Consider the following 27,143-nt stretch of genomic DNA (forward strand, 5'->3'; position numbering starts at 1 on the left):
ATGGGTGCTGTATACAGTGGGTGCTATATACAATGGGTGTTGTGTGTAGTGGGTGTTGTGTGCAGTGAGTGCTGTGTACAGTGGGTGCTGTATACAGTGGGTGCTCTGTTCAAAGGATGCTGTGTGCAGTGGGTGCTGTACATAATGGGTGCTGTGTTCAGTGGGTGTTGTATACAGTGGGTGTTATATACAGTGGGTGCTGTGTGCAGTGGGTGCTGTATACAGTGGGTGTTGTGTTCAGTGGGTGCTGTATACAGTGGCTGTTATATACAGTGGGTGCTGTATACAGTGGCTGTTATATACAGTGGGTGCTGTGTGCAGTGGGTGCTGTATACAGTGGGTGTTGTGTTCAGTGGGTGCTGTATACAGTGGCTGTTATATACAGTGGGTGCTGTATACAGTGGCTGTTATATACAGTGGGTGCTGTGTGCAGTGGGTGCTGTATACAGTGGGTGTTATATACAGTGGGTGCTGTGTGCAGTGGGTGCTGTATACAGTGGGTGCTGTGTGACCTCACACTGCTTTGTGCTGCTTCACCTCCCTGATCAATCGCTCAGCACGTGATACAAACACTGAGGAAGATGAAAGCAGCGATCAGTGTGCGTGAGAGGCAGTGAGACAAGTTGCTGAAGTTTGCGCACTGCCTGCCTCTGCCTGTGACACTGGAGTGCTCTCCGTCTCCCACTCCCACTCCGACCTGCTCCCGAGCCGGGTTGGAGGAGCTGGCAGCGCCCGGGGGCAGCGGGATGGATCTGACTGGCAAAGTGGCGCTGGTGACAGGAGCGGCTCAGGGGATCGGCAGAGCATTTACTGAGGCTCTCCTGAGGCACGGAGCAAAGGTACATCTCTGAACCTCAAACCTGTACCCGTATTTGTACCTGTACCCCAACCTGTACCTGTAGCTGTACCCCAACCTGTGCCTGTACCCCAACCTGTACCCTAACATGAATCCCAGCCACAACCTGAATCCCAACCCCAACCTGAAAATGATTCTGAAGATGCCAGGGCTAATGTTTTATCTTGTTGAATATAATTATTTTTACTCTCTCTCCCCTCCTTTCCCCCCTTCCTGTGCTTCCCTCTCTCATCCACACTTGCCCTCTGCATCCTCTCTGCCCACCACCACCTCCCCCCCACTCTGCTCCCCTGCACCTCTCTGCCCACTCCTCTGCCTCCATCCTCTCTGCCCCCCCCACCCCCCCCCCCCCCGCAACCCTCTCTGCTCCCCTGCACCTCTCTGCCCACCCCTCTCTGCTCCCCTGCACCTCTCTGCCCACCCCTCTCCACTCCCCTGCACCCATCTGCCTCCTACCTGTCCCCCGTCTCTGCCCACCCCTCTCTGCTCTCCCCCTGCCCTCATCCCCTCTGTCCCCACTCTGCCCCCCTGCACCCCTCTCTGCTTCTCTTTTCTGCCCCACGCCCCACCTTGCCCTACCTGTCCCCACCTCGCTACCACGACTAGGTGGCACTTGTGGATTTGAACGCAAGTGTTGGCCATGCCTGCAAGAAGGCATTGGATGAGGAGTTTGATGCAGGCAGCAGTTTATTCATCGCATGCGATGTGGGATCAGAGGAAGAGTTAAAATGTAAGTGGATCAGGATATGGATTTGACCTCCTGTCTGTACTGAGTGTAATATGATCTGCAGCATGTATTGGATTTATAATGGAGTGCATGTTACTGATTGATAAATGTGTTTGACGTACCCAGGGCTGAAGTGGTTGCCACAAGAGGACACAGGTTTAAGGTGCCGGGGAGTAGGTGCAGAGAAGATGTCAGGGGTAGGTTTTTCATTCAGACAGAGGTGTGGAATGGGCTGCTGGCAACAGTGGTGGAGGCGGATTCAGTAGGGTCTTTTAAGAGACTTTTAGGTAAGTCTCGTAATGAGGAACTTAATAAGATAGAGGGTTATAGGTAAGCCTAGTAATCTCTAAGGTCGGGACATGTTCAGCACAACTTTGTGGGCCAAAGGGTCTGTATTGTGCTGTAGTTTTTCTATGTTTCTATGTACCCTTTGTCAAATGTACGTACACACGCGTCCAAGCTATTTGTATATCAACTAAATGTAATCTCATGCCTATGAAACATTTTCATTTCTAATGATTGCCTCTTTGAATACATTTAAGATTGCTCCAAGTGTCAGGGAGATTAGCAGGGTAAATATGTGGGGTTATAAGGATAGGGCCTGGGTGGGATTGTGGTCGGTACAGACTCGATGGACCAAATGGCCCCCTTCTTTCCTGTAGGGATTCTACAAATCACAATGTTCTTGGTTCAAGTCCCACTCCAGGTCGTGAGCACAGAACTCAATGCTGACGCTCGAGTGCAACACAAAGACTGTGGTTATTTGGTTGAGATGTTGAACTGTGGGCATCTGCCTGGGTGGCACAGGGGTTAGCACTGCAGCCTCACAGTGCCAGAGACCCGGGTTCAATTCCCAGCTTGGGTGAATGCTGCAACTTTATAAGATCCTTGTCAGGCCTCATTTGGAGTACTGTGCGCAGTTCTGGCCGCCTCACTATAGGAAGGACGTAGAAGCTATTGAAAGGGTACAGAGGAGATTTACAAGGATGTTGCCTGGATTGGGAGGCATGCCTTTTGAAGATAGGTTGAGGGAGCTGGGACTCTTCTCCCTGGAGAGACGAAGGTTGAGAGGTGACCTGATAGAAGTTTATAAAATGTTGAGGGGAATAGATAGGGTGGATTCTCAGAGGCTATTTCCCCGGGTTGAAATGGTCGCTACGAGAGGACACAGATTTAAGGTGCGGGGAGGAAAGTACAGAAGTGATGTTAGGGGTAAGTTTTTCACTCAGAGGGTGGTGAGTGAATGGAATCGGCTGCCGTCAGTGGTGGTGGAGGCGAACTCGCTGGGGTCTTTTAAAAGACTTCTGGATGAGTATATGGGATTTAATGGGATTGGGGGTTATAGATAGGTCTATGGATTGGTAGGTATTGATGTGATCGGCGCAACTTGTGGGCCGAAGGGCCTGTTTTTGCTGTAGTGTTCTATGTTCTATGTTCTATGAGAGGCGTGTGGAGGGGTGAGAGAGGTGTGGAGGGATATGGTCCAAGTGCAGGTCAGTGGGACTAGGCAAGAAATGGTTCGGCACAGATAAGAAGGTCCAAAAGGCCTGTTTCTGAGCTATAATTTTCTATGGTTCTATGTACTAGTTCGGTGGATTGGCCATGCTAAATTCTCCCTCAGTGTACCCGAATAGGCACCAGAGTGTAGCGACTCGGGGATTTTCACAGTAACTTCATTGCAGTGTTACCGTAAGCCAAGTTGTGACACTAATAAATAAACTTTCAGATGTGAAAGATCACTTGACCTTATTCCGAAGAAGATCAGGGTAGTTACCCACGTTCGTGTCAATCCCATTGACTGAAGGAATAGGCTAAATCAAATTAACTGAGGGACAAGTTAAAAGGAGCAGCCCCCAAAAAGAAGGGAACCACCCGAAACAGAAAATAAAATGGAAAGGAAATTTAAAACATCAAACTAAAATGTGATTAAAGGCGTCAACAATAAATCCCAGTCCCTGTGGTGTCCAACAAGCATGGAAGTCCTTGATGATGCCCTTGGACATTGCATGCTTCCTCTCTCTGTGGTGTCCTGGCCAATGTTTATTCCTCAATTAACAACATCACAAGAACACATTATCTGATTATTATCACTTTGCTGTTTGTGAGAGAGCTTGTGTGAATCAGTCACTGCCTTTCCTACATTACACTTTGAAAAAGAACACTTCCGTGGCTGGAAAGAAACTCGAGAGGTGTGATGGCTGTGAAATTCACTATAAAAATGCAAGGGCAGTAGTTTATGCTGCTCCCTAACACACCACCACTGCCACCCCGCCCCACCGCCTCCCGCACAGTCGGTGTTTTAATGGTGGGGACGGCGTGAAATTACAGGAATAGGATTCCCTCTGGGTCCCCATGCACCAACCCCCCCCCCATTTCCCCAGCCTCGAACAGGAAGTCCACTTTTGCCCTAGCTGAGATCCTTAAATGCACCCAATCAATGAGCACTAATGGGCCATTTCCAAGCCGCAACCTGGGGAAGGCTGGGAATAATCCAAGTTAAATCCGAGGCAGGACTATGGTTACATTGGGCAGTTGGGGGGGGGTGTTCCTCCATCGGGAGTCCTTTCTAACTGGGCTGGTGGCCTCCCCACCCTTGCCTCCCTCAGAGCCATAATCATCCTTCTCCCATACAACTTCCTGGGCCTTCTCCATGCCCCAGGATCCCAGACACTTGCCATTTCCTGGGCTTGGTTCAGGCCTCCTCTTGCACGTCTGGCCACTGCAGCGCTGTTGCTGTAGCAAATGAAGCATTGACAACTCATCAGCTTGGGTGGCAGCACACCAATGTGGGACTTCTTCCTGAGAGAGGGGCAGAGGTCCAGCCTAATGCCAATCAATGTCCATTAATGGGTAAATCTGCAGTAAGGCAGCCGGGACTGGCAGGGCTGTGTTCCCTGTTAACTCTTCGAATGGCGGTATCAAACTTCCATCCTTAAAGTTCAGGCCCAAGTCTTTTTATCTTCCTCATGTATTAAGGTCAATAGTTAACCACAGTTGTTTCAGAACAGTCCTGTATTGCTTCAGAAGGTCTCTTATAATAGATTGGTGCTATGTAACTATCGTGAGAATGGAGATGTGAGGGACTATTGAAGCCAGGTCAATAATAGCATCCTCCAGGGAATGAGATGAAGATCTAAAATATTAAAGATGGACTAGCAAATGGGGTGGGGGAAAGAAAACTGCGGGAAGTATAATGGATAAAGGGAGGCAAAGCAGCAGGTTAGCGTGTAGTGCCAAGGGTTCAACTATATGGGAAATTGTGAAAAGTATTAAAAGGTCGGAGAACTTAGGAGATGTTACTAATGGAGGTAGGATTCAAAAAGGAGGTAATAAAAACTAGCATAAGGACAGTTTGCCAAAATGCTGATAGCATTTGAAATAAGGTAGATAAGTTGACGGCACAAATCACCATGAATGAGTGTGATTTAGTGGCCATTACAGAGACATGGTTGCAGGATGGTCACGACTGGGAGTTGAACATCCAGGGGTATCAGACCATTCAGAAGGGCAGACAGGAAGGTAAAGGAGGTGGTGTAGCTCTGATATTTAAGGATAACATCAGGGCGGTAGTGAAAGATGATATAGGTTCTATGGAAAAATAGATTGAATCCATTTGGGTGGAAATTAGAAATAGTAAGGAGAAAAAGGTCACTGATAGGTGTAGTCTATAGGCCACCAAATAATAACATCACAGTGGGGTGGATAATAAACAAAGAAACAACTGATACGTGTGAAAATGCTATGGCAATTATCGTGGGGGATTTTAATTTAGATGTTGATTAAGGCAGCCTTTAGGAGGAGTTCATAGAATTATCCGCAATAGCTTCCTTGAACAGTATGTAGTGGAACCTATGAGGGAGCATGATATCCTAGATCTGGTCCTGTGTGATGAGACAGGAATAACTAATGATCTCACAGTTAGGGATCCTCTCAGAAGGAGCAATCACAGTGTGGTTGAAAATAAAATACAGATGGAGGGTGAGAAGATAAAATCCAATACCAGTGTCTTGTGCTGAAACAAAGGAGGCTACAAAGGGATGGGTGAGGAGTTGGCTAAGGTAGACTGAGAGTAAAGGCTTTATGATGTGACAATTGAAGAACAGTGGGGAAGACTTTCAAAGCGACTTTTCACAGTGCTCAGCAAAAATATATACCAGTGATAAGGAAGGACAGTAGAGAAAAGAGATAGCTACGGATATCTAAGGAAATAAAGGAGGATATCAAATTGAAAGAAAGTGCGTACAAAGTGGCAAAGATTAGTGGGAAACTAGAGGATTGGGAAAACTTTAATGGTCAGCAGAAAACCATGAAAAAAGCTATAAAGAAAAGTAAGATAGATTATGAGGATAAACTAGCTCAGATTATATAAACATGGCAACAGTTTCTACAAATATATAAAACGAAGAAGAATGGCTAAGTTAAACATTGGTCCTCTAGAGGATGAGAAGATGGATCTAATAAGGGAAAATAAGGGAATTGTCGAGGCAGTGAACAGATATTCTGTCAGTTTTCACAGGGGAAGACACAAATAACATGCCAAAAGTTGATGTCAAGGAGGCTAAGGCAGTGGTGTTGGGCAAGTTAATGAGACTAAAAGTAGACAAGTCTCCTGGCCCTGATGCAATGCATCCCAGTGTACTAAAAGAGATGGTGGGAGAAATAGCAAATGCACTAGTGGTAATTTACCAAAATTCACCGGACTGTGGGGTGGTTCCTGCAGATTGGAAAACAGCAAATAAAACGCCACTGTTTGAAAAAGGAGGTAGACGAAAGGCTGGTTAGCTTAACTTCTGTAGTAGGGAAAAAACTTGAATCTATCACAAAGGAAGAAATAGCAAGATATGTGGATAGAAATTGTCCCATTGGGAAGAATCAGCATGAGTTTATGAAAGGCAGGTTATGTTTAACTAATTTATTGGAATGCTTTGAAGACATTGTGAGTGTAGTGGACAACAGGGAATTAGAGGATGTGGTGGAGCTGGATTTCCTGAAGGCATTTGACAAGGTGCCACACAAAAGGCTGCTGCATAAAATAAAGGTGCATTGTGTTACAGGTAATGTATCACCATTGACAGAAAGTAAAGATTGGGGATAAATAGATTTTTTTTTGATTGGCAATCAGTGACTAGTGGTGTGCCTCATGGATCAGTATTGGGACTGCAATTGTTTACAATTTACATAGATGACTTGGGGTTGGGGACCAAGTGTAGTGTGTCAAAATTCGCAGATGACACTAAGATGAGTGGCAGAGCAAAGTGTGCAGAGGATGCTGAAAGCCTGCAAAGGGATATAGATAGTTTAAGTTGAAACATATAAGATGATTACAGGTTTAGATAGGGTGGATAGTGATAGCCTTTTTCCTCTGATGGAAAAATCTAGCACGAGGGGGCATGGCTTTAAACTAAGGGGGGGTAGTTATAGGACAGATGTCAGGGGTAGGTTCTTTACCCAGAGGGTGGTGAGGGATTGGAATGCCCTGCCTGCTGCAGTTGTAAATGCGCCTAGTTTGGGGGCGTTTAAGAGGTCTGTGGACAGGTTTATGGACGAAAAGGGATTGGTTTAGGTTAGTGGGTCATTGTTGTTGTTTTTTTTTTAACTGGTCGGCGCAACATCGTGGGCCGAAGGGCCTGTTCTGTGCTGTAATGTTCTATGTTCTATGTTCTAAGTGAGTAGGCAAGGAGTGCAATGTTGCTAAATTTGAGATCATCCATTTTAATAGGAATAACAGCAAGATGATGGACTATTATGTAAATGGTAAAAAATTGCAGCATGCTACTGTGAAGAACAAAGAACAAAGAAAATTACAACAGCCCCTACGGCCCTCCAAGCCTACATCGACCATGCTGCGCGACTGAGCTAAAACCCTTTATCTTTCAGGGGACCATGTCCCTCTATTCCCACCTTATTGATGTATTTTGTCTAGATGCCCCTTAAAACTATCGTATCTGCTTCCACGACCTCCCCCGGCATTAAGTTCCAGGCACCCACCACCCTTTGTGCAAAAAACTTGCATCGTACATCTCCTTTAAACCTTGCCCCTCACACCTTAAACCTATGTTCCCTAGTAATTGACTCTTCCACCCTGGGAAAAAGCTTCTGACTATTCAAAAGACCTGGGTATCCTTGTGCATGAATCACAAAATGTTGTTTTGCAGGTGCAGCAGTTAATTAAGAAGGTAAATAGAGTTTTGTCTTTCATTGCTAGAGGGATGTTGTTTAAGAAGGGTGGCAGGCAAAAGGCGGGGAATTATAGGCCGGTTAGTTTAACGTCTGTGGTAGGTAAAATGTGAGAATCCGTCATCAAGGAGGAAATAGCGAGGCATCTTGAGGGGAATTGCTTGATAGAGCAGACGCAGCATGGTTTCGTTAAGGGGAAGTCGTGTCTGACAAATTTATTGGAGTTCTATGAGGATGTGTCTAGGGCGGTGGATAGAGGAGAGCCGGTGGATGTGGTCTTTCTTGATTTTCAGAAGGCATTTGACAAGGTACCTCACAAGAGGTTATTGCAGAAGGTAAGGGGGCATCGAGTTGGGGGTAGGGTGTTAGCGTGGATAGAGGATTGGTGGTCAAATAGGAGGCAGAGAGTGGGGGTCAATGGGTGCTATTCGGATTGGCGGTTGGTGACTAGTGGAGTGCCCCAGGGGTCGGTGCTGGGGCCTCAGCTTTTTACCATTTATATAGATGATCTGGAGGAGGGAACCAAGTGTATGGTGTCAAAATTTGCTGATGACACCAAGATTGGTGGAACGGCAAATTGCGCGGAGGGTGTGGAGAGTCTGCAGAAGGATCTAGATAGGCTGGGCGAATGGGCCAGGAACTGGCAAATGGAATTTAATGTTGGCAAGTGCGAGGTGGTCCACTTTGGTAGGAAGAATGGTAGGAAGGACTATTACTTACGTGGCGAAAAACTACAGCAGGCGACGGTGCAGAGGGACCTCGGGGTCCTTGTGCATGAGTCGCAAAAACCCAGCCTGCAGGTGCAGCAGGTGGTCAGGAAGGCTAATGGGATGCTGGCCTTCATAGCGAGGGGGATTGAATATAAAAGTAGGGAGGTCTTGCTGCGGCTGTATAGGGCATTGGTGAGGCCACAGCTGGAGTACTGTGTGCAGTTTTGGGCGCCGCACTTACGCAAGGATATTTTGGCCTTGGAGGGAGTGCAGAGGAGGTTTACTAGACTGATACCGGAGTTGAGGGGGTTGAGCTATGAAGAGAGGCTGAATAAACTAGGCTTGTGCTCGTTAGAGTTTAGAAGAATGAGGGGAGATCTCATTGAGACATATAAGATGATGAATGGGATGGATAGGATAGAGGTGGAGAGACACTTCCCGCTTAGAAAGGACAGTAGGACTAGGGGGCACAGCCTCAAGATAAAGGGGGGGGCGGTTTAGAACGGAGTTGAGGAGGAACTTCTTCACTCAAAGGGTGGTGAATCTCTGGAATTCTCTGCCCGTTGAAGTGGTGGAGGCTGCCTCGCTAAATATTTTTAAGACGCGGGTTGATGGGTTTTTGATAAGCGAGGGGATTAAGGGTTATGGGGAGAGGGCGGGAATGTGGAACTGAGACACGACAGATCAGCCATGATCTTATTGAATGGCAGGGCAGGCTCGAAGGGCTAGATGGCCTACTCCTGCTCCTATTTCTTATGTTCTTATGTTCTTATGAAGTTTAAAAACAGCAAGATTATGTTGCAGCTGTATAAGGTGCTGGTGAGGCCACATGTGGAGTACTGTGTACAGTTTTGGTCTCCTTCTTTGAGAAAGGATATACTGGCACTAGAGGGGTTGCAGAGGAGATTCACTAGGTTGATTCTGGAGTTGAGAGAGTTGGCTTATGAAAAGAGACTGAGTAGACTGGGGCTATACTCATTGGAATTCAGAAGAATGAGGGGAGATCTTATAGAAACATATAAGATTATGAAGGGAATAGACAAGATAGAAACAGGGAAGTTGTTTCCACTGGCAGATGAAACTAAAACTAGGGGACATGGTCTCAATATAAGGCGGAGCAGGTTTAGGATTGAGTTGAGGAGGAACTTCTTCACACAAAGGGTTGTGAATCTGTGGAATTCCCTGCCCAGTGAAGCAGTTGAGGCTACCTCATTAAATGTTTGTAAAGCAAAGATAGATAGATTTTTGAACAGTAAAGGAATTAGGAATTATGGTGAGCAAGTGGGTAAGTGGAGCTGAGTCCACAAGAAGATCAGTCATGATCTTATTGAATAGCGGAGCAAGCTTGAGGGGCCAGATGGCCTACTCCTGCTCCTAGTTCTTATGTTTTTCTGACAGGGGCGAATAAATGGCAATAGAATAAAAATCAACAGGTATTTATAAAATGCCTTTAATGTAGAAAAAAGTTGCAGGAACATAATTCGGGCCAAAATTCAGACCAAGGCAAAAGAAAAGACCAGAGATTTAATAGGCTTTAAACCATTCTCTAAATGGAATGAGCACATGAGGAGAATGGGCAAATTTACTTGTCATATGTTCAAATAATGAACAGTGTTGTTTGCATTAACCAGCCATTTGCAAGGAAGTGAACATCATCAAAGTTATTTTCTCCAGCAAGGTTCTTCCAGTAGGGAGGTGTGTGAAGTCATGAAAGGTTTGGATGGAATAAATAAAGAGATATTCTTTGGGTTGGCAGAAGGACACAGATTTAGACTGGAGATGCTGTGTGTGAATTAATGTCCTCCCTCATGAGGAGTTTGATAGAGTGGGTGGGGTGGAGTTGCGGTGGTGGTGGGGGTGGGGGGGGGGGGGGGGGCTGGTGTTGGGCGTAGGGGGTACAGGCATTTAATCAGGTAGCAGGGTGGTGGGACTTCCCTCCAGTGCTGCGCTGTGACAGGAATGTTTTGGGGATGGCCATCCTGCCTCACTGCCAATTGGAACGCTAAAGTGGGCAACTAAAGTCCCCTTAAGGCCTTATTCTGCTGCCCCTGATATTAACAGGCGGTGGGTGCTCATCGCGCAGGAAGTCCTAAATGCAAACCCAGGCCTTTTGAGGGACCCAGCAGGGGAAGAGGGAGGGTCTGCTGATCGCCTCCCCTCACTGCTCTTAATGCGTCCACATCCCCCCCCCCCCCCCGCCTGATAAACCCCATCCCCCTCTCTATCACCATCACACACTTGTGCCTGGGTCCCTCCTCGAATTGAGGCCTCGGGAGGGTGCAGTACCGGCAGCTACCACCACCTCTCCAATGGTGCCAGTGCAGGCCAAGGAATGGAGTGAAGCCAGTCTGTGATTCGCTGGAATCATCTGGATACTTGATCCTGGGGGTGGGGCCTGCCATGTGGCGAGCCTTCCCAAAAAAAAAGCCGACATGGGACTCTCCTGGTTTTTCACTCAACATAAGAAAGATTTGTTTCTCAGATTCTACATCATGGGGAGGCAGAGGCATAATGGTATTGTCACTGGGCTAATCATCTCGGGACCCAAGGTAATGCTGTGGGGACCTGGGTTCAAATCCCACCTCGGTAGAGAGTGAAACTTGAATTGAATAAATACCTGGAATTAAAAGTCTACCAATGACTGCAAAACCATTGTTGATTGTCATAAAAACCCATCTGGTTCACTAATGTGCTCTAGGGAAGAAAATCTGCCACCCTTACCTGGTCTGGCTGACTCTTAATTATCCTTTGGGGATTGACAATTAATACTGGCCCAGCCAGCGATGCCTACATCCCATGAACAAATAAAACAAAAGCAAATTGCATGGGATTTGGTATGCACTGCTTGATCCTGTGCTGGAGACAAGTTCATCATAACTTTCAAATGCTAATAGGATAAATATACTGCAGCTATAATGGAAGAGGGCAGGAGAGTGGGATATGTTGGACTGCGTGTTGAAAGAGCTGGCACATTGTTGTACTATTCTACAATTCTGTCTTGCGTTTAGGTGCTTTTAAGAAGACAGTGGATGACTTTGGAAGTTTGGATATAGTGTGTAACAATGCTGGCATCAACAATGAGAACAACTGGGAGAAGACAATCAACATTAATTTGGTAAGAAGAGGGTTACCTCACGGTTATTGTTTGCCCTGGTTGATGAAGCAGAGACCCCTCTTTATTTTCGAACTTGCTCTTGGTGGCTTAAAAATTGCAGTGATTGTATTTTTGATCCAGTCTTGCGTTGCTTGGGAATGCATCATGGATGAAGGGTGGCCCGGCAGCACAATGGTTAGCACTGCTGCCTCACAGTGCCAGGGATCCGGGTTTGATTCTGGCCTTGGGTCACTGTCTGTGTGGAGTTTGCACATTCTCTCCATGTCTGTGAGGGTTTCCTTCTGGTGCTCCGGTTTCCTCCCACACTCCAAAGATGTGCGGGTTAGGTTGATTGACCCTTGTGTCAGGGGGAGACTCGATGGGCCAAATGGCCTCCTTCTGCACTGTAGGGATTCTATGATTCTATTTCATGAGTTTAAATGGATTATTATTCATGTATTATTTATGATTAAGAATAAGTTTGAGTCCTGATAATTAAAGACGGTGCTGAATTTCAGTTTTCTTTGGGAACAGGCTCTGTTGGCTACTCTCCAAGCTGTGTGACTGATAATTCAGACTATAATGTCCAGGCTTAGCTGACATGTTACAAGTAACATTCGCACCACACAAGTGTCATATTTACTATTGAATGGCATTGCCATCTCTGAACCCCCCACTATCAACATCCTGGGGGTTACCATTGACCAGAAACAGAACTGGATTAGCTTTATAAATGCTGTGGCTACAAGAATAGATCAGCAGCTAGAAATCTTGCGGCGAGTAATTTGTCTAATCATTCCCTATCCACCATCCACAAGGCACAAGTCAGGAGTGTGATGGTATATTCTCCACTTGCCTGGATGGGCGCAGCTCCAGCAACACTCAAGCAGCTTGACACCATCAGTTCAAAGCAGCCTGCTTGATCATCACCCCTTCCACAAACATTCATTTCCTTCACTACAAACGAACAGTGGCAGCCGTGTGAACCGTCTACGAGATGCATAGCAGGGACTCACCGCGATTCCTTAGGCAGCACCTAGCAAGCCACCTACCATCTAGAAGGATAAGGGCAGCTGATGTAAAGCAGCACCAAGCCGCTCACCATCCTGACTTGGAAGTATATTGCCTTTGCTTCACTGAGTCAAAATCCTGGAACTCTAACAACACTGTGAGGGTATCTACACCACAGGGACTACAGCGACTCAAGAAGGCAGCTCAAGGGCAATTAGAGACGGGCAACAAAGCCCACATCCTGTAAATGAGCTTTTGAAAAAGACTGCTTTATATCAACATGCAACATATTTACACCACCAATAAAGTTTAGAATCAGTTATTTCCCAGTTAAAAATTAGGACTTCATTGATTTTTTTTTCACATTTGTTTGAGGAAAATTGCTTTAGGCCATGGTTATATTGTGTCTTCCGTTTGTGTACAGAATTACTTCTGTTGTACATTTGCTAGGTCCCTGTTATATTCCCTGGGGATGACCTTGATATCTTACTTTGTTGCATGTGAGTTTTGAAAGGGCAGTCCTGAGTCATTCTCACTCGCAACAAGCTGCAATTGCAAGCAGTTTTAACATTTTGAGAAGTGGAGTTGACTTGATGGCCCTTGATTTATTTAAACAGTCTGGTGTTTTAAAAGCTCCATTCCAAGGAGGCCCAGTTGACACGTGGTAACCCTCAGAAAGCAAAATCCTGGGGATGCTAGAAATCTGTAACAAAACCAGAACATGCCGGAAATACTCAGCAGGTCTGGCAGCAAATACAAAGAGAGATAAATAAAATTAATGGCCAGAATTTTGCCATTCCGCCCACAACGGGAACCAGAGCAGGTGAACGGCAGACTATGGAAAGGAGAATTGACTTCAGGCAAGATTTTACAGTTTTGGGATGAGCAAGACCGTAAAATCCCACCTGCTGTTTCCGATCTATGGCCCTGGATCGGAACTGGGAAAAATCGGAGATGTGATAGGTTTTTGAAGGTCTTGGATAGGGTGGAAGACAGGAGAGATTGATTGACAGAAATTACATCTTCCAGGATCATAGTGATGGATGATCTGGCAAGAGAAGAAACAAAGCGGTGTGTTTACCCTGTAAAATAGGAGCCTGAGTCTGCAATGTTATCATCATTGCTTGCACTGATGCTCAACGTTAAAAGACAAGACCCTAAACAACAGCTGTAGCAATAATGATCAGATATTGCTTAATAAAAAAAAGTCTTAAATAAACAGAAAAGCATGACCAAAATAAAGACAGAGCATGTTTGAACTAATTTGAGATACAAAATATGTTGACTAGTATGGACCACAGTCCCAGTAACGATCTAAAATGACTACTTCAAAGGAATGCCAACTTACAATTAAGGAGTTACCTTTCTAAACTCTCATTTTATACCCGAAAGTCAGATTAGAATCATAGAATTTCTGAAGTGCAGAAGGAGGCCATTTGGCTCATCGAGTCTGCACCAACTCACTGAACGAGCATCTTACCCAGGACAATCTCCATAACCTCCCCCACCCTGTCCCTGTAACCCCGCACATTTGGCGTGGCTAATCCACCTAACCGATGCCTTTGTGGACACTAAGGGGCAATTTGGCACAGTGTAGTTTTTAAACCTTTTTTTTTCAGGACAATTTATTTATTTCTATTTCCAGATACAAAAATGTGATACACTTCAACAGGAATCTGATATTAGAACAAAATACAACACGGTTATGCAGGAAAAAATAAATGCAGGTTACTGGATTTAGTCTCTACTCTAATATGTGTATTCCTTTAAAAAAAATCAGTCCGACCCGCGCCATATGTTTTCCACAGAGGGAAAAGGAAGCATGAAAAATTAAGTTAGAAACAAGCCCTTACATTTAAAATCTAATCAAAAACCCACAAAGAATGAAGATTCCCAGACAACTTCCAAGAATGTAAACAGAAAACATTCATTGTAAAGTTTTGCTTTCCAACTTAGTCATTTCGGTCAGGACTTGCACTTCTACGAGAGTTTTCAGATGGTGTACGACTTCGCTTTGCTGAAAGTGATCTAGACTTTGAGCGACTTCGAACCGGAGATCCAGGCTTGGATCTTCTGAGGGATAGAGACCTGGCTTCTCTGCCTTGACAGAGACCTGGATCTGGACTGTGACCTTGATCTCGACCTGGACCTTTTAGGAGAAAATGATCGAGACCTTCTTGGTGAAAATGAGCGGCTCCGCCGAGAAGGAAAAGACCTGGACCTTCTACCAGGGCTACGCCTGTGTGAACGGGTATACCTTCTTCCCCGTGAACATGATCTAGTGCAGGACCTGCTCCTTCTGCGTCGGCTGCAGCGATGACTGTCATAAGCATAATGACCCTTTTCTCCACATTCATAGTATCGATCATTTGGGTCAAAGGGTCGGCGTGCTGGTGGCCGCTCAAAGAGCGTGCGCCCAGGCATCCCTGTTGACAGTTCCACTCGAACACTTGAGCCACAAACTACCTTGCCATCCAAACCACCAACAGTATCTTCAGCATCTGGAGGCTCCTGAAACTCCACAAAGCAAAACCAGGGGGATTCCGTGCTATCCAGACTGTCCTCAGTGGTCCGTAGTAGTGGTCTGTGGTAGGTAAAATGTTAGAATCTGTCATTAAGGAGGAAATTGCGAGGCATCTTGAAGGGAATTGCTTGATAGAGCAGACGCAGCACGGTTTCATTAAAGGGAAGTCGTGTCTGACAAATTTATTGGAGTTCTATGAGGATGTGTCTGGGGCGGTGGATAGAGGAGAGCTGGTGGATGTGGTCTTTCTAGATTTTCAGAAGGCGTTTGACAAAGTGCCTCACAAGAGGTTATTGCAGAAGGTCGAGGGACATGGAGTTGGGGGTAGGGTGTTAGCGTGGATAGAGGATTGGTTGTCAAATAGGAGGCAGAGAGTGGGGGTCAACGGGTGCTATTCGGATTGGCGGATGGTGACTAGTGGAGTGCCCCAGGGGTCGGTGCTGGGGCCTCAGCTTTTTACCATTTATATAGATGATCTGGAGGAGGGAACCGAGTGTAGGGTGTCGAAATTTGCTGATGACACCAAGATTGGTGGAAAGGCAAATTGTGCGGAGGGTGTGGAGAGTCTGCAGAAGGATCTCGGTAGGCTGGGCGAATGGACCAGGAAATGGCAAATGGAATTTAATGTTGGCAAGTGTGAGGTGGTCCACTTTGGTAGGAATAATGGTAGGAAGGACTATTACTTACGTGGCGAAAAACTGCAGCAGGCGACGGTGCAGAGGGACCTCGGGGTCCTTGTGCATGAGTCGCAAAAACCCAGCTTGCAGGTGCAGCAGGTAGTCAGGAAGGCGAATGGGATGCTGGCCTTCATAGCGAGGGGGATTGAATATAAAAGTAGGGAGGTCTTGCTGCAGCTGTATAGGGCATTGGTGAGGCCGCAGCTGGAGTACTGTGTGCAGTTTTGGGCGCCGCACCTGCGCAAAGATATTTGGGCCTTGGAGGGAGTGCAGAGGAGGTTTACTAGGCTGATACCGGAGTTGAGGGGGTTGAGCTATGAGGAGAGGCTGAATAAACTGGGCTTGTACTCGTTAGAGTTTAGAAGAATGAGGGGAGATCTCATTGAGACGTATAAGATGATGAATGGGATGGATAGGATAGAGGTGGAGAGACTCTTCCCGCTCAAAAAAGACAGTAGGACTAGGGGGCACAGCCTCAAGATAAAGGGGGGGGCGGTTTAGAACGGAGTTGAGGAGGAACTTCTTCACTCAAAGGGTGGTGAATCTCTGGAATTCTCTGCCCGTTGAAGTGGTGGAGGCTGCCTCGCTAAATATTTTTAAGACGCGGGTTGATGGGTTTTTGATAAGAGAGGGGATTAAGGGTTATGGGGAGAGGGCGGGAAAGTGGAACTGAGCAGCGACAGATCAGCCATGATCTTATTGAATGGCGGGGCAGGCTCGAAGGGCTGGATGGTCTACTCCTGCTCCTATTTCTTATGTTCTTATGTAGTAGCTGAATGCACGCTCTAGTTCCCCTTTATCGGCACCTGTTCCCAAGTTACCTACATAGACCTTGGTTTTCTTCCCTCCGCCCGTTCTCCATGAACTGAACGTTTTTAAACCATTTAGAATAACGTACCATAGATTTTCATCCTGTGCAGTACAATTCTTTCAGCTCATCATGGTTCTTTGAAGGAGCTATCCTCTTTATCAACATCCTTGGCTCTTTCCCCATAGTCCTCTATATTCCTCTTCCTCCAGTATATGTCGAATTCTATTGTAAAATCAAAATCCTCCCATCAGCCTTTCAGGGAGCTCATTCCAGGTCACCGTAACTTGCTGAGTGTGAAAAAAACAAGTCTCCCCTTCTCCTAACTGGCTTTTCTTTTTGTGTAAATTACCCAAAATTTGCATTGACTTGCTTGCCAATTCAAACTAACTCGCTTTACCCTCAGGACATCTCTGAATGTTGAACACTGGCTCACTATCCCTTGAATTCTACCCTGCTTCAATGCATTTTAATGGTTTTTGTCCATTCCTGAAGTAGCCCATCCCTGCTCAGATCTTCAGGTAAGCATTCTCCAAGTCACAACACACCACAGTGCTGAGTCGCTGAGCAGAGACCAATAGCCAAGTTTCGCACTCATGAGGACGGCCTCAACCAGAATCATGGGTTCATTTCACACTAATTGTAACCCCCACGACTTGCCTGGGCTTGCAAAATCTCAATAACTGTCCTGTCCGGAGACAATACACATCTCTATAATGCTCTCTCCACTCACATTGTCTGTCCCTTTAAGACTTGATTACCTGTAAAGACTGGCATTCCAATCATTATTCTGTAAGTTGAGTTTGTGTCTTTATATGCCCTGTTTGTGAATAGAACTCCCACTCACCTGGGTAGCAAGTGCTCCAAAGCTAGTGGCTTTTACATACATAAGAACTAAAGAAATAGGAGCAGGAGTAGGCCAACTAGCCCTTCGAGCCTGCCCCGCCATTCAATAAGATCATGGCTGATCTGTCTTGGCTCAGTTCCACATTCCCGCCCTCTCCCCATAACCCTTAATCCCCTCGCTTATCAAAAACCCATCAACCCGCGTCTTAAAAATATTTAGCGAGGCAGCCTCCACCACTTCAACAGGCAGAGAATTCCAGAGATTCACCACCCTTTGAGTGAAGAAGTTCCTCCTCAACTCCGTTCTAAACCGCCCCTCCCTTTATCTTGAGGCTGTGCCCCCTAGTCCTACTATCCTTTCTGAGCGGGAAGAGTCTCTCCACCTCTATCCTATCCATCCCATTCATCATCTTATACGTCTCAATGAGATCTCCCCTCATTCTTCTAAACTCTAACGAGTACAAGCCTAATTTATTCAGCCTCTCCTTTGCTACCAAATAACCCTGTTGGGTTTTAACTTGGTGTTGTGAGACTTCTTACAGGAAAAAAAGTCATGCTAACATATGCCCAAGCTCCTTAAACATGTCATAGACTCCTGACGGTGCAGAGGACGGCCATTCAGCCCATCAAGCCTATACCGTCAGCAATCCCATGTAGGCCCCATTCCTAGAACACCACATATTTATCCTGCTAATCTCCCTTGACATGAAGGGGCAAATTTGCATGGCCAATACACCTAACCTGCACATCTTTGGATCATGGGAGGAAATGCACACAGACAATGGGGAGAATGTGCAAACTCCACACAGGAAGTTACCCTAGACTGGAATTGAACCCAGGTCCCTGGCACTGGCAGTGATAAAGTAAATTTATTAGTCACAAGTAAGGCTTACATTAACTCTGCAAGAAGTTACTGCAGAATTCCCTTAATCGCCACAGTCCGGCACCTCTTCAGGTCCGTGCGCTTAACCAGTGCACTGACCTGAAGAGGTCCCGGAATGTGGGAGGAAACCCATGCAGAGAACCTGCAAATTCCACATGGGAAGTTACCCTTGGCCGGAATTGAACCCAGGTTCCTGGCACTGTGAGGCAGCAGTGCTAACCACTGTGCCACTATGCCCAGACAGGTCACTGTTAGGAATTAAATATCTTGTAAATGACAAGGTTAATGCGGGAATCCATCGCGTCGCTGACTATCTAACCCAGATTTGCACTTTATCAGCAGGTAACCGTGCTGATTTAAACTAAGTTGTGCTTTCTAACCGCCAGACCTCAGTGATAAGGGGAACGTACCTAGCCCTGGAGTATATGAGCCGAAAAAATGGCGGAAAAGGAGGAGTTATTGTGAACACGTCATCTTTATCAGGTAAGAAGGCATCTTTGATGGTTTCCTTAAGAACAGAAATGTTGCTGCTGAGTCAGATTATTTAGCAAGAAAACAATTTTGGCAAAAGTTTCCAGAAAAGCTTTCAAATGGAAAGACTTACTTTGCCATCGAGTGGAAGGTTGTTCAGCTGAGGGGGAAAATAATTCCTCTGGTTATGGTGGTTGTGGCTTTAGAACAAAAGTCCCACATTTTGGTTCCCCCTTCTCTGCAGTTTTGAGGAAAAAGCAAAGGTGAGCGGAACTGAATTTGGTAGTTCCTTTCCTTCCATAGCTGACGCAGACACACTGGAGTCACAGACCTCGTTTGGTGCTCTCTGATTCTATCACTGCAGGTCGGGCGTGTGCAGACTCCATGATCTGTGTTGTGGAGCACAGCAAGAGCAGAACTTACATCCCGTACTGTAATTCCACTTAAGAAAAACAGGCTTTGAGATGGAACCTATCCAGAAAGACATGCATCAATGCTGCAATTGTACAGGACATTGGTGAGGCCACACCTAGAGTATTGTGTGCAGTTTTGGTGTCCTTATCTCAGGGAGGATGTCCTTGCTGTATAGGGGGAGTTCAGCAGAGGTTTACTAGGCTGATTCCTGGGATGGTAAGTCTGTCATATGAGGAGAGACTAAGTCGGCTAGAATTGTATTCATTGGATTTTAGAAGAATGAGAGGGGATCTCATAGAAACTTATCACGTTCTAACAGGGTTAAACAGCGTAGATTCAGAAAGAATGCTTTTAATGGCTGGGGATTCTAGAACTAGAAGTCATAATTTGAGGATAAGGGGTAAACCTTTTAGGACTGAAGTGAGAAGGCATTTCTTGACCCAGAGGGTGGTGAATGTGTGGAATTCACTATCACAGAAAGCAGTTGAGGCCAAAACATTGTGTGATTTCAGGAAGAAGTTAGATATAGCTCTCGGGGTTAAAGGGATATGAAGCGAAGGCAGGATCAGGATGTTGAATTTGTTGATCAACCATGACCACAATGAATGGTGGAGCAGGCTCGAAGGGCCGAATGGCCTACTCCTGCTTCTATTTTCTATGTTTCTATAATGTCAAGGACAGAGTTCCTCACCATTGAGGGCTGTAATTTAGGCAAACACTTTAATGGAATTAGATGACACAGAAAGATTAAAAAGTCGAGCATGGAGAGGAAGGGCTAAATTTTCCCCTCGTCGGGGCATTTTGTGAGTTGGGCCATTAAATTCTACCACTGACTGGTGTGTGACTTGGCCCAGGATTGTGCCAATTTTCCTGTACGGGTCAGGTTTGTGCTGCAGTTTGGGAGCTGCAAGCCAGTACAGGAGTGCAGTGGGGGATGCAGGCTGGTCGGAAGACTCAGCCTTCAGTCTCGCTGGTGACAGCGCAGCTCCTGGCTCGTTTAACATCCTCCTAAGCTTCACCCCTCACCAGTAATGGCTGTCCCAAATAGTCCATTACCCTCCAGGATGGAAAGGGCAGAAAGCACTCATTTCAATTTCAAAACAGAGTGCCTGCCAACTGGGACAGGAGCAGGTGGTTAGATTTTTTTTTTCAAGTGAATTTTTTTTTGTTTGAAAAAAACAGCTAGCGCTACCAATCTTCTCATAATTTTGTAAACTTCAATCAGGTCACTTCTCAGCCTTCCCCGTTCGAGTGAAAAGAAACAAATTTCTCTAATCTCTCCTCTTAGCTAAGGACCTCCAAACCAGGCAACGTCCTGCTACTTTACTGGAAAGAAAAGCAGAAAATGGTTACAGGGTTGTTAACTAAATGAAATGTGTGAGACTCATTTAAGATGGCGCGGCCTCTACTCGAGGAAATGATGGCTGAAATGAAGCAATTTTAAAAGCTGTGAACAAAATGTGGAGAGCAGCAGTATTGCAGATTCCTTCCCACTAGCACTGGGCTCGAAAATCTCCACGCCAAATGCAAACTGTCTTGACTCTCGACATTCCAACAAGATTGTTGCATATCAGCAGATCTGGTTTGTCAGGCAAATGTTTTCAAATTCGATTCAAATGTTTACCTTTAGTGTCTGCTGTGGATTGCTTGTTTGCACTCGTGCCTCAGAAACAGAAGGATAAAGGTTGAAAGTCCACTCTGGTAACTCAAGTGCGTGCGATGCTCCATGTGACTCAGACCTGAATGGTGGAGTTGCCATCTTTTGAATGAGATATTAAGCCAAGGCCATAATCTTCCCTCACAGATGGACGTAAAGCGTCCAAGGCACTATACTAGAGAAGAGGGGGGGGTGTTCTCACCCCTGTACTGGCCAATATTTATCCTTCAACCAATATCATATTGCTCTTTGTGGGAGCTTGCTGTGTGAAAATTGGCAATTGGATTTCCCACATTAGAGCAGGGTCTACACTGCAAAAGTATTTCGCTATCGGCAAAGTACGTTGAAACATCTTGTGGTTGTGAAAGGAATGGAAATCATTGTGTTTTGAAGAAGGGATAGGCTCCAAACATTTTTTTGCCTTTTCACTTGGTGAATGAAGAGTGATGTGTTAAGTATTTAAAGTTTATTTATTAGTGTGACAAGCAGGCTTACATTAACACCGCAATGGAGTCACTGTGAAAATCCCCTGGTTGCCACACTCCGGCACTTGTTCAGGTACACTGAGGGAGAATTTAGCACGGCAAATGCACCTAACCAGCACGTCTTTCAGACTGTGGGAGGAAACCGGAGCACCCGGAGGAAACCCACACAGACACAGGGAGAACGTGCAGATTCCGCCTAGATAGTGACCCAGGCCAGGAATCAAACCTTTGTGCCGCTGTGTTCCAGCAGTTGCAAGATTTAAAATATCTTCAGTCTTTCCCTTCACTTTGTGTTAGTAATATTTATGAGAGCATTACACTCAGCAGCCCATTTGATGAAGGATGAATCATGGGTTTCTGAATATCGGTGATTCATCCATCCTTCAGTGCCTGTCGTTTGCTGGGAAACACATTTTACTTTCTGAGGATTTTCTTAACTTTTCTAATCAAGCTTGCAGCAGCTCTGTCAGAGTGAAATCTGTAACGAGTGAACCTTTACTTGTCATTAGTTAACTGTTCAAGGGAACATTGTTTTCTTTCCCCATCCGTTCACACAGGTTCAACTCCGAACTCGGGTGACTGTGTTGACTCTGCATGTTCTCTCAGTAAAAATTCTCACAACTCCAGGTTAAAGTCCAACAGGTTTATTTGGTAGCAAGATACCAAGTAGTACCAGTTTGGTAGCAAAATACCAAATATCAATTTTGCTACCAAATAAACCTGCTGGACTTTAACCTGGTGGTGTGAGACTTCTTACTGCGTTGCAGTTTTGGTCGCCACACTTACGCAAGGATATTTTGGCCTTGGAGGGAGTGCAGAGGAGGTTTACTAGGCTGATACCGGAGTTGAGGGGGTTGAGCTATGAGGAGAGGCTGAATAAACTAGGCTTGTACTCATTAGAGTTTAGAAGAATGAGATCTCATTGAGACGTATAAGATGATGAATGGGATGGATAGGATAGAGGTGGAGAGACTCTTCCCGCTCAGAAAGGACAGGAGGACTAGGGGGCACAGCCTCAAGATAAAGGGGGGGCAGTTTAGAACGGAGTTGAGGAGGAACTTCTTCACTCAAAGGGTGGTGAATCTCTGGAATTCTCTTCCCGTTGAAGTGGTGGAGGCTGCCTCGCTAAATATTTTTAAGACGCGGGTTGATGGGTTTTTGATAAGTGAGGGGATTAAGGGTTATGGGGAGAGGGCGGGAATGTGGAACTGAGACACGACAGATCAGCCATGATCTTATTGAATGGCGGGGCAGGCTCGAAGGGCTGGATGGCCTACTCCTGCTCCTATTTCTTATGTTCTTATGTACCCCAGTCCAACGCTGGCATCTCCACATCATGTTCTCCCAGTGTCAGCGTGCGTTTCCTCCCACACTCCAAAGATGTGTGGGTTAGCATGGATTGGCTATGCTAAATTGCCCCTTAGTATCAGAGGAATCAACAAGATAAATACGTGGGGGTTACATGGATGAGTGGGAGCCGAATGGCCTCCATCTGCACTGTAGGAATTCTATGATTCTATGAAAATTAACCCAGCCAGTGGTGAGAATCTGGAATGCACTGCCTGGGGAGTTAGTGGAGACCAGAAGGTATTTGGATGAGCACTTGAAATACCGTAATACTCAGGGATATGGGACAAGCACAGGAAAATGGGACTACTTGGGCGGCATGGTAGCACAGCGGTTAGCACTGCTGCTTCGCAGCTCCAGGGTCCCGGGTTCGATTCCCAGCTCGAGTCACAGTCTGTGTGGAGTTTGCACATTCTCCTCATGTCTGCGTGGGTTTCCTCCGGGCGCTCCTGCTTCCTCCCTCAGTTCAAAGATGTGCGGGTTAGGTTGATCGGCCATGCTAAAATTTCCCCTTAGTGTCCTGGGATGCGTAGGTTAGAGGGATTAGTGGGTAAAATATGTAGGGGTATGGGGGTAGGGCCTGGGTGGGATTGTGGTCGGTGCAGACTCAATGGGCCAAAGGGCCTCTTTCTGCACTGTAGGGTTCTATGGTATCTACTTTAGTGGTAGTTATTGTCGGTGTGGACTTGATGGGCTGAGGGGCTTTTTTCTGCACTCAATGCCTCCATGATTATCAGCAGATTATATTATTTTACTCATGCTAGCTGTATTATGCTTGATTTGATTTTATTTGATTTATTATTGCCACACGTACTAATATACAGTGAATAGTATTGTGTCTTGCGCGCTATACAGACAAAACATACTGTGCTGAGTTGGAGGATAAGCATCTTTAGTTAGTTGATGGTACAGATTATTGCTTAAAAGAATGACATGTCTCACGCCTTCACCCCGCACATAAGGATAGGTCCAAGAATGCGCGTTTCAAAAGGAACAATCATTTCTCCTTTTCTGTTTTACTCATTCACAGCAGGCGGGCTGGCTGGGCCAGCATTTATTACCTGTACCTAATTTCCCTTGAACTAGAGGGGCATTTCAGATCCAACCACATTGCTGTGGAGCTGGAGTCACTTGTCATTAACGACTTGTGGCAGTGGAGGTTGAGATTACCTATCCCGCCCCAGAGAAACTTCCAACCCATAGACCTCACAATTAGAGTGACCCTTTCCTGGGAAAGAAAATACCAATAATGTTGATAATCTTTCAAGTTTTACTTAGTTCAATTCCAGAAATATCTCTTCCTGTACTTATAGAAGCACAGAATCCTACAGTGCAGAAGGAGGTCATTCTGCCCATCGAGCCTGCACCACTCATAATCCCACCCAGGCCCTATCCCCATAATCCTGTTCATTTACCCTAGCTAGTCCCCCCTGACACTCAGGGGCAATTTAGCATCGCCAATCCACCTAACCTGCACATTTATTGGTCACCAAGTTTTGTTCATTGCTTATATGCATCCCCATGATGCATCTTTATCCCCTGTGTTTCTCAGTTTGTTTTGATAACTCGAGTATAACAATAGGTTTCTGCATCTATCTGATGTTCTGCTGATGGACAAGCAAAGTTGGCAGGTTGACAAAGTTGATACATTGTGTGAATGTTTCTTAACCTCGGTTTTCCACGCCCCCACAATACTGATGCCAAAGGAAAATGTGCTATCTCATAAACGGTGCAGTTTGCCTGTGAAGCCTCTGGTAAGATGGAAAGTTGCAGCTCCCCGAATGGACAGGAAGCCAAGATAAGGGATAAACAAGCGATTTTCAAGTCAGCAAACTGAAGTTGGTGGAGTGGGGACGAGGGATGAGTGATGGGGGTTCAGTTATTTACAAAGAGATGGATGGTAACGTATCACAATTTACTCATGATAGGAAGTTACGTGGGGATGCAGGCTGTGAGGAGGATACAAAGGGGGCGATTTTACCATCATGTCGCACCCATTTTCGGGCGTGACACGGTGGTAAATTTGGGCGTAAAACGCTTAGCGCAATTGGCACCGGTTTTCGCGATCAGCGCCATTTTTACGAGGGCTGCATTTCCAGCAGGTCAGCCTCACCCCGGAAACGGGCGGGAGGTAGGTTAATATACGCGTACGTGTTAGCATCAGAGGCCTGCGCATGCGCAGTGCCTCCCTCCGCAGGGTTTTAGGCAGGGGGGTTTTAGCTAAGTCGGGCAGCATGGTCAGAGCAGGCTTGGAGGGACGAAGGGCCTGTTCCTGTGCTCTCATTTTCTTCTTTGTTCTTTGTTTCGGGTGCATGAAGCCCCACCCACAAGCTTCTGCAGTGAGCAATAGGCTCGCTGATATTTTTACAGACAGACTGCATATGGGGAGGGGGTGGGGGGGGGGGGTGCGGGTGTGGGGGTGGGCGGCTGAAAATACACCCAGAAAACGGATCTGAAACGCTCCCAGTTTCAAGTCCACCCAGCATAAAAATGATAAAACAGCGGTCAAATTTACTGCAAACAGGCACCGACAGGTTTACTGAGTGAGCAACAGGGTAGCAGATGGAGTATAGTTTGAGGAAATGCGAGGTTACTCACTTTAGTAAGGTAAAGTTAAAAGTTGCCATAGTCTCAGATGACCATAGCCTGTTCTCCCCTTTTAAGGAGGGAGAGCTGACTGGTGTTGATTTAACCTGAGGATCACCACACGTCATGCAAGAGGCAAGGTTGAGAACGCATGGCCTTCATGAACAATCTCAGCTGGCATAAGGATTGAACCCACCCTGTTGGCATCACATTGCATCACGAACCAGTTGTATAGCCAACCGAGCTAATCAAGTCCAGATTTGTTAGCTCATTTGTTTGGCTCTGTTAACTGTATGTGAAGCGAGGCATTTTCACTGTATTCCGTCCAAGCTAAGAAATAGGATGATCAGGCAAATTACGGTGGCACAGTGGTTAGCACCGCTGCCTCACAGTGCCAGGGACCCGGGTTCGATTCCCGACTTGGGTCACAATCTGTGTGGAGTTTGCACGTTCTCCCCGTGTCTGCGTGGGTTTCCTCCGACACGCCGAAGATCAATCTAACGTGGGTTAGATTGATTGGCAATGCTAAATTGACTCTTAATGTCAGGGGACTGGCGGTGTCAACACGTGGGGTTAGGGGGCATAGGGCCTGGGTGGGATTGATGTTGGCGTAGGCTCGATGGGCCGAATGGCCTCCTCCTTTGCTAACATTAAGGGCGTTCAAATGGTCAGTGGATAGGCATATGGATAACATTGGATTAGTTTAGGTTAGAGGGTCAGTAGATTGGTTCCACTGCCGGTGCAACACCGAAGGGCCTGTACTACGCTGTAATGTTCTACGTTCTGCACTTAACGATTCTATGATTCTATATTGCCTTGTCGTAATAGTGGGATTTCCAACCATGTGGGTCGTCATCACACACACGTGGCTTTGAGGGCCCCACATGTCAATGGCAAGAGGTGCAGGGCAAAGGGCGAGGGGCTCCCATTTCAGCAGTGTTGAGTTGGTGTGTCAGCGCGCACCGATCACCGTGTGGGTGAGTACCTGTTAGCCTAGCAGTGGCCCTGCCTATCTAAGATCTTGGTATGCTTGCTTATCGGCATCCTCCTGCAACTCACCAAATCGAACTTCTCATCGACATCCCCGAAGTAGAACACGTCTTGCCCTGCAGTGACCTGGCTCATGAACTATCCCGCTGGCCTGACGCACTCCACTCGTGATTTGCTGCACGCAGATTTCCACACTCCACTTTTCTGTGGACTTCCCACAGTGCCTGAGCTGTTTCCTGCGACTGTCGGATCGAGTGTGGGAGTTTCTTCCTCAATTGGGGATGGTGTTCCTCTCTCGCTTCCTCTTGAGGTTTTTGTGGTTGGGCGGTCTTGTGTTTCTAAGAACTGAAAATCAGATAGGGATGGTCAGGGGTGGGAGCGAGGGCGGAAACAGGGCAGCGGAAAATGTGGAATCAGTGGTCGCCGCACAACATGATAGCAGGATGAAGGTGAACTGCTTGTTAAGAAGAGGTGGTAGGTGGTCATTAATATACAGTCATGCTATTAGCAACGCTGAATACTACAGATTGTCTTTGAGCGGGGGTCTGCAAACTACGGCCCACGGGCCACATCCGGCCCGCAGCAGGCCGCATCCGGATCGGAGTTTGGAGACCACTGTCTTAGAGCAAGGTGGCGCATCGTGTGACCCCATTGGTAGTGCTCCGGGATTCAGGGATACCTGCCCTGTACTGTGTTATGAATGGAAATAGTCTGCGGGCCTGGCAGCAACTGCGGAGAGAGAAGCAAAGATAAGACTTTAGGCCCAAAACTCTTTTAGAGCTGGGGTGTTAGAAACGTAATAAGTTTTCAACAAGTGAAAGAGTGTGGGAAAGAACAAAAGGGAAGGTCTACTGTAGAGTAGAAGAAATTAAAAAGAGAC

General features: G+C 46.4%; 1 protein-coding gene and 1 pseudogene across 1 annotated transcript in view; one reads left to right on the forward strand and one right to left on the reverse strand.

Moving 5' to 3' along the window:
- The first annotated feature begins 583 nt into the window (after positions 1-583).
- hpgd (15-hydroxyprostaglandin dehydrogenase) overlaps positions 584-27,143 on the forward strand; it is a 65,655-nt gene continuing 39,095 nt past the window's right edge. The window contains exons 1-4 of the mRNA XM_080189453.1: positions 584-839; positions 1,463-1,586; positions 11,479-11,585; positions 18,700-18,796. Coding sequence (XP_080045579.1) covers positions 747-839; positions 1,463-1,586; positions 11,479-11,585; positions 18,700-18,796 — 421 coding nt within the window. The 5' untranslated portion in view covers positions 584-746. The remainder of the gene's footprint in view (positions 840-1,462; positions 1,587-11,478; positions 11,586-18,699; positions 18,797-27,143) is intronic.
- LOC145343355 (uncharacterized) lies at positions 14,435-16,770 on the reverse strand (annotated as a pseudogene).

The sequence above is a fragment of the Carcharhinus amblyrhynchos genome, chromosome 5 (assembly GCF_965287045.1).
Source record: "Carcharhinus amblyrhynchos chromosome 5, sCarAmb.v2.hapA, whole genome shotgun sequence".
NCBI classification, from domain to species: domain Eukaryota; kingdom Metazoa; phylum Chordata; class Chondrichthyes; order Carcharhiniformes; family Carcharhinidae; genus Carcharhinus; species Carcharhinus amblyrhynchos.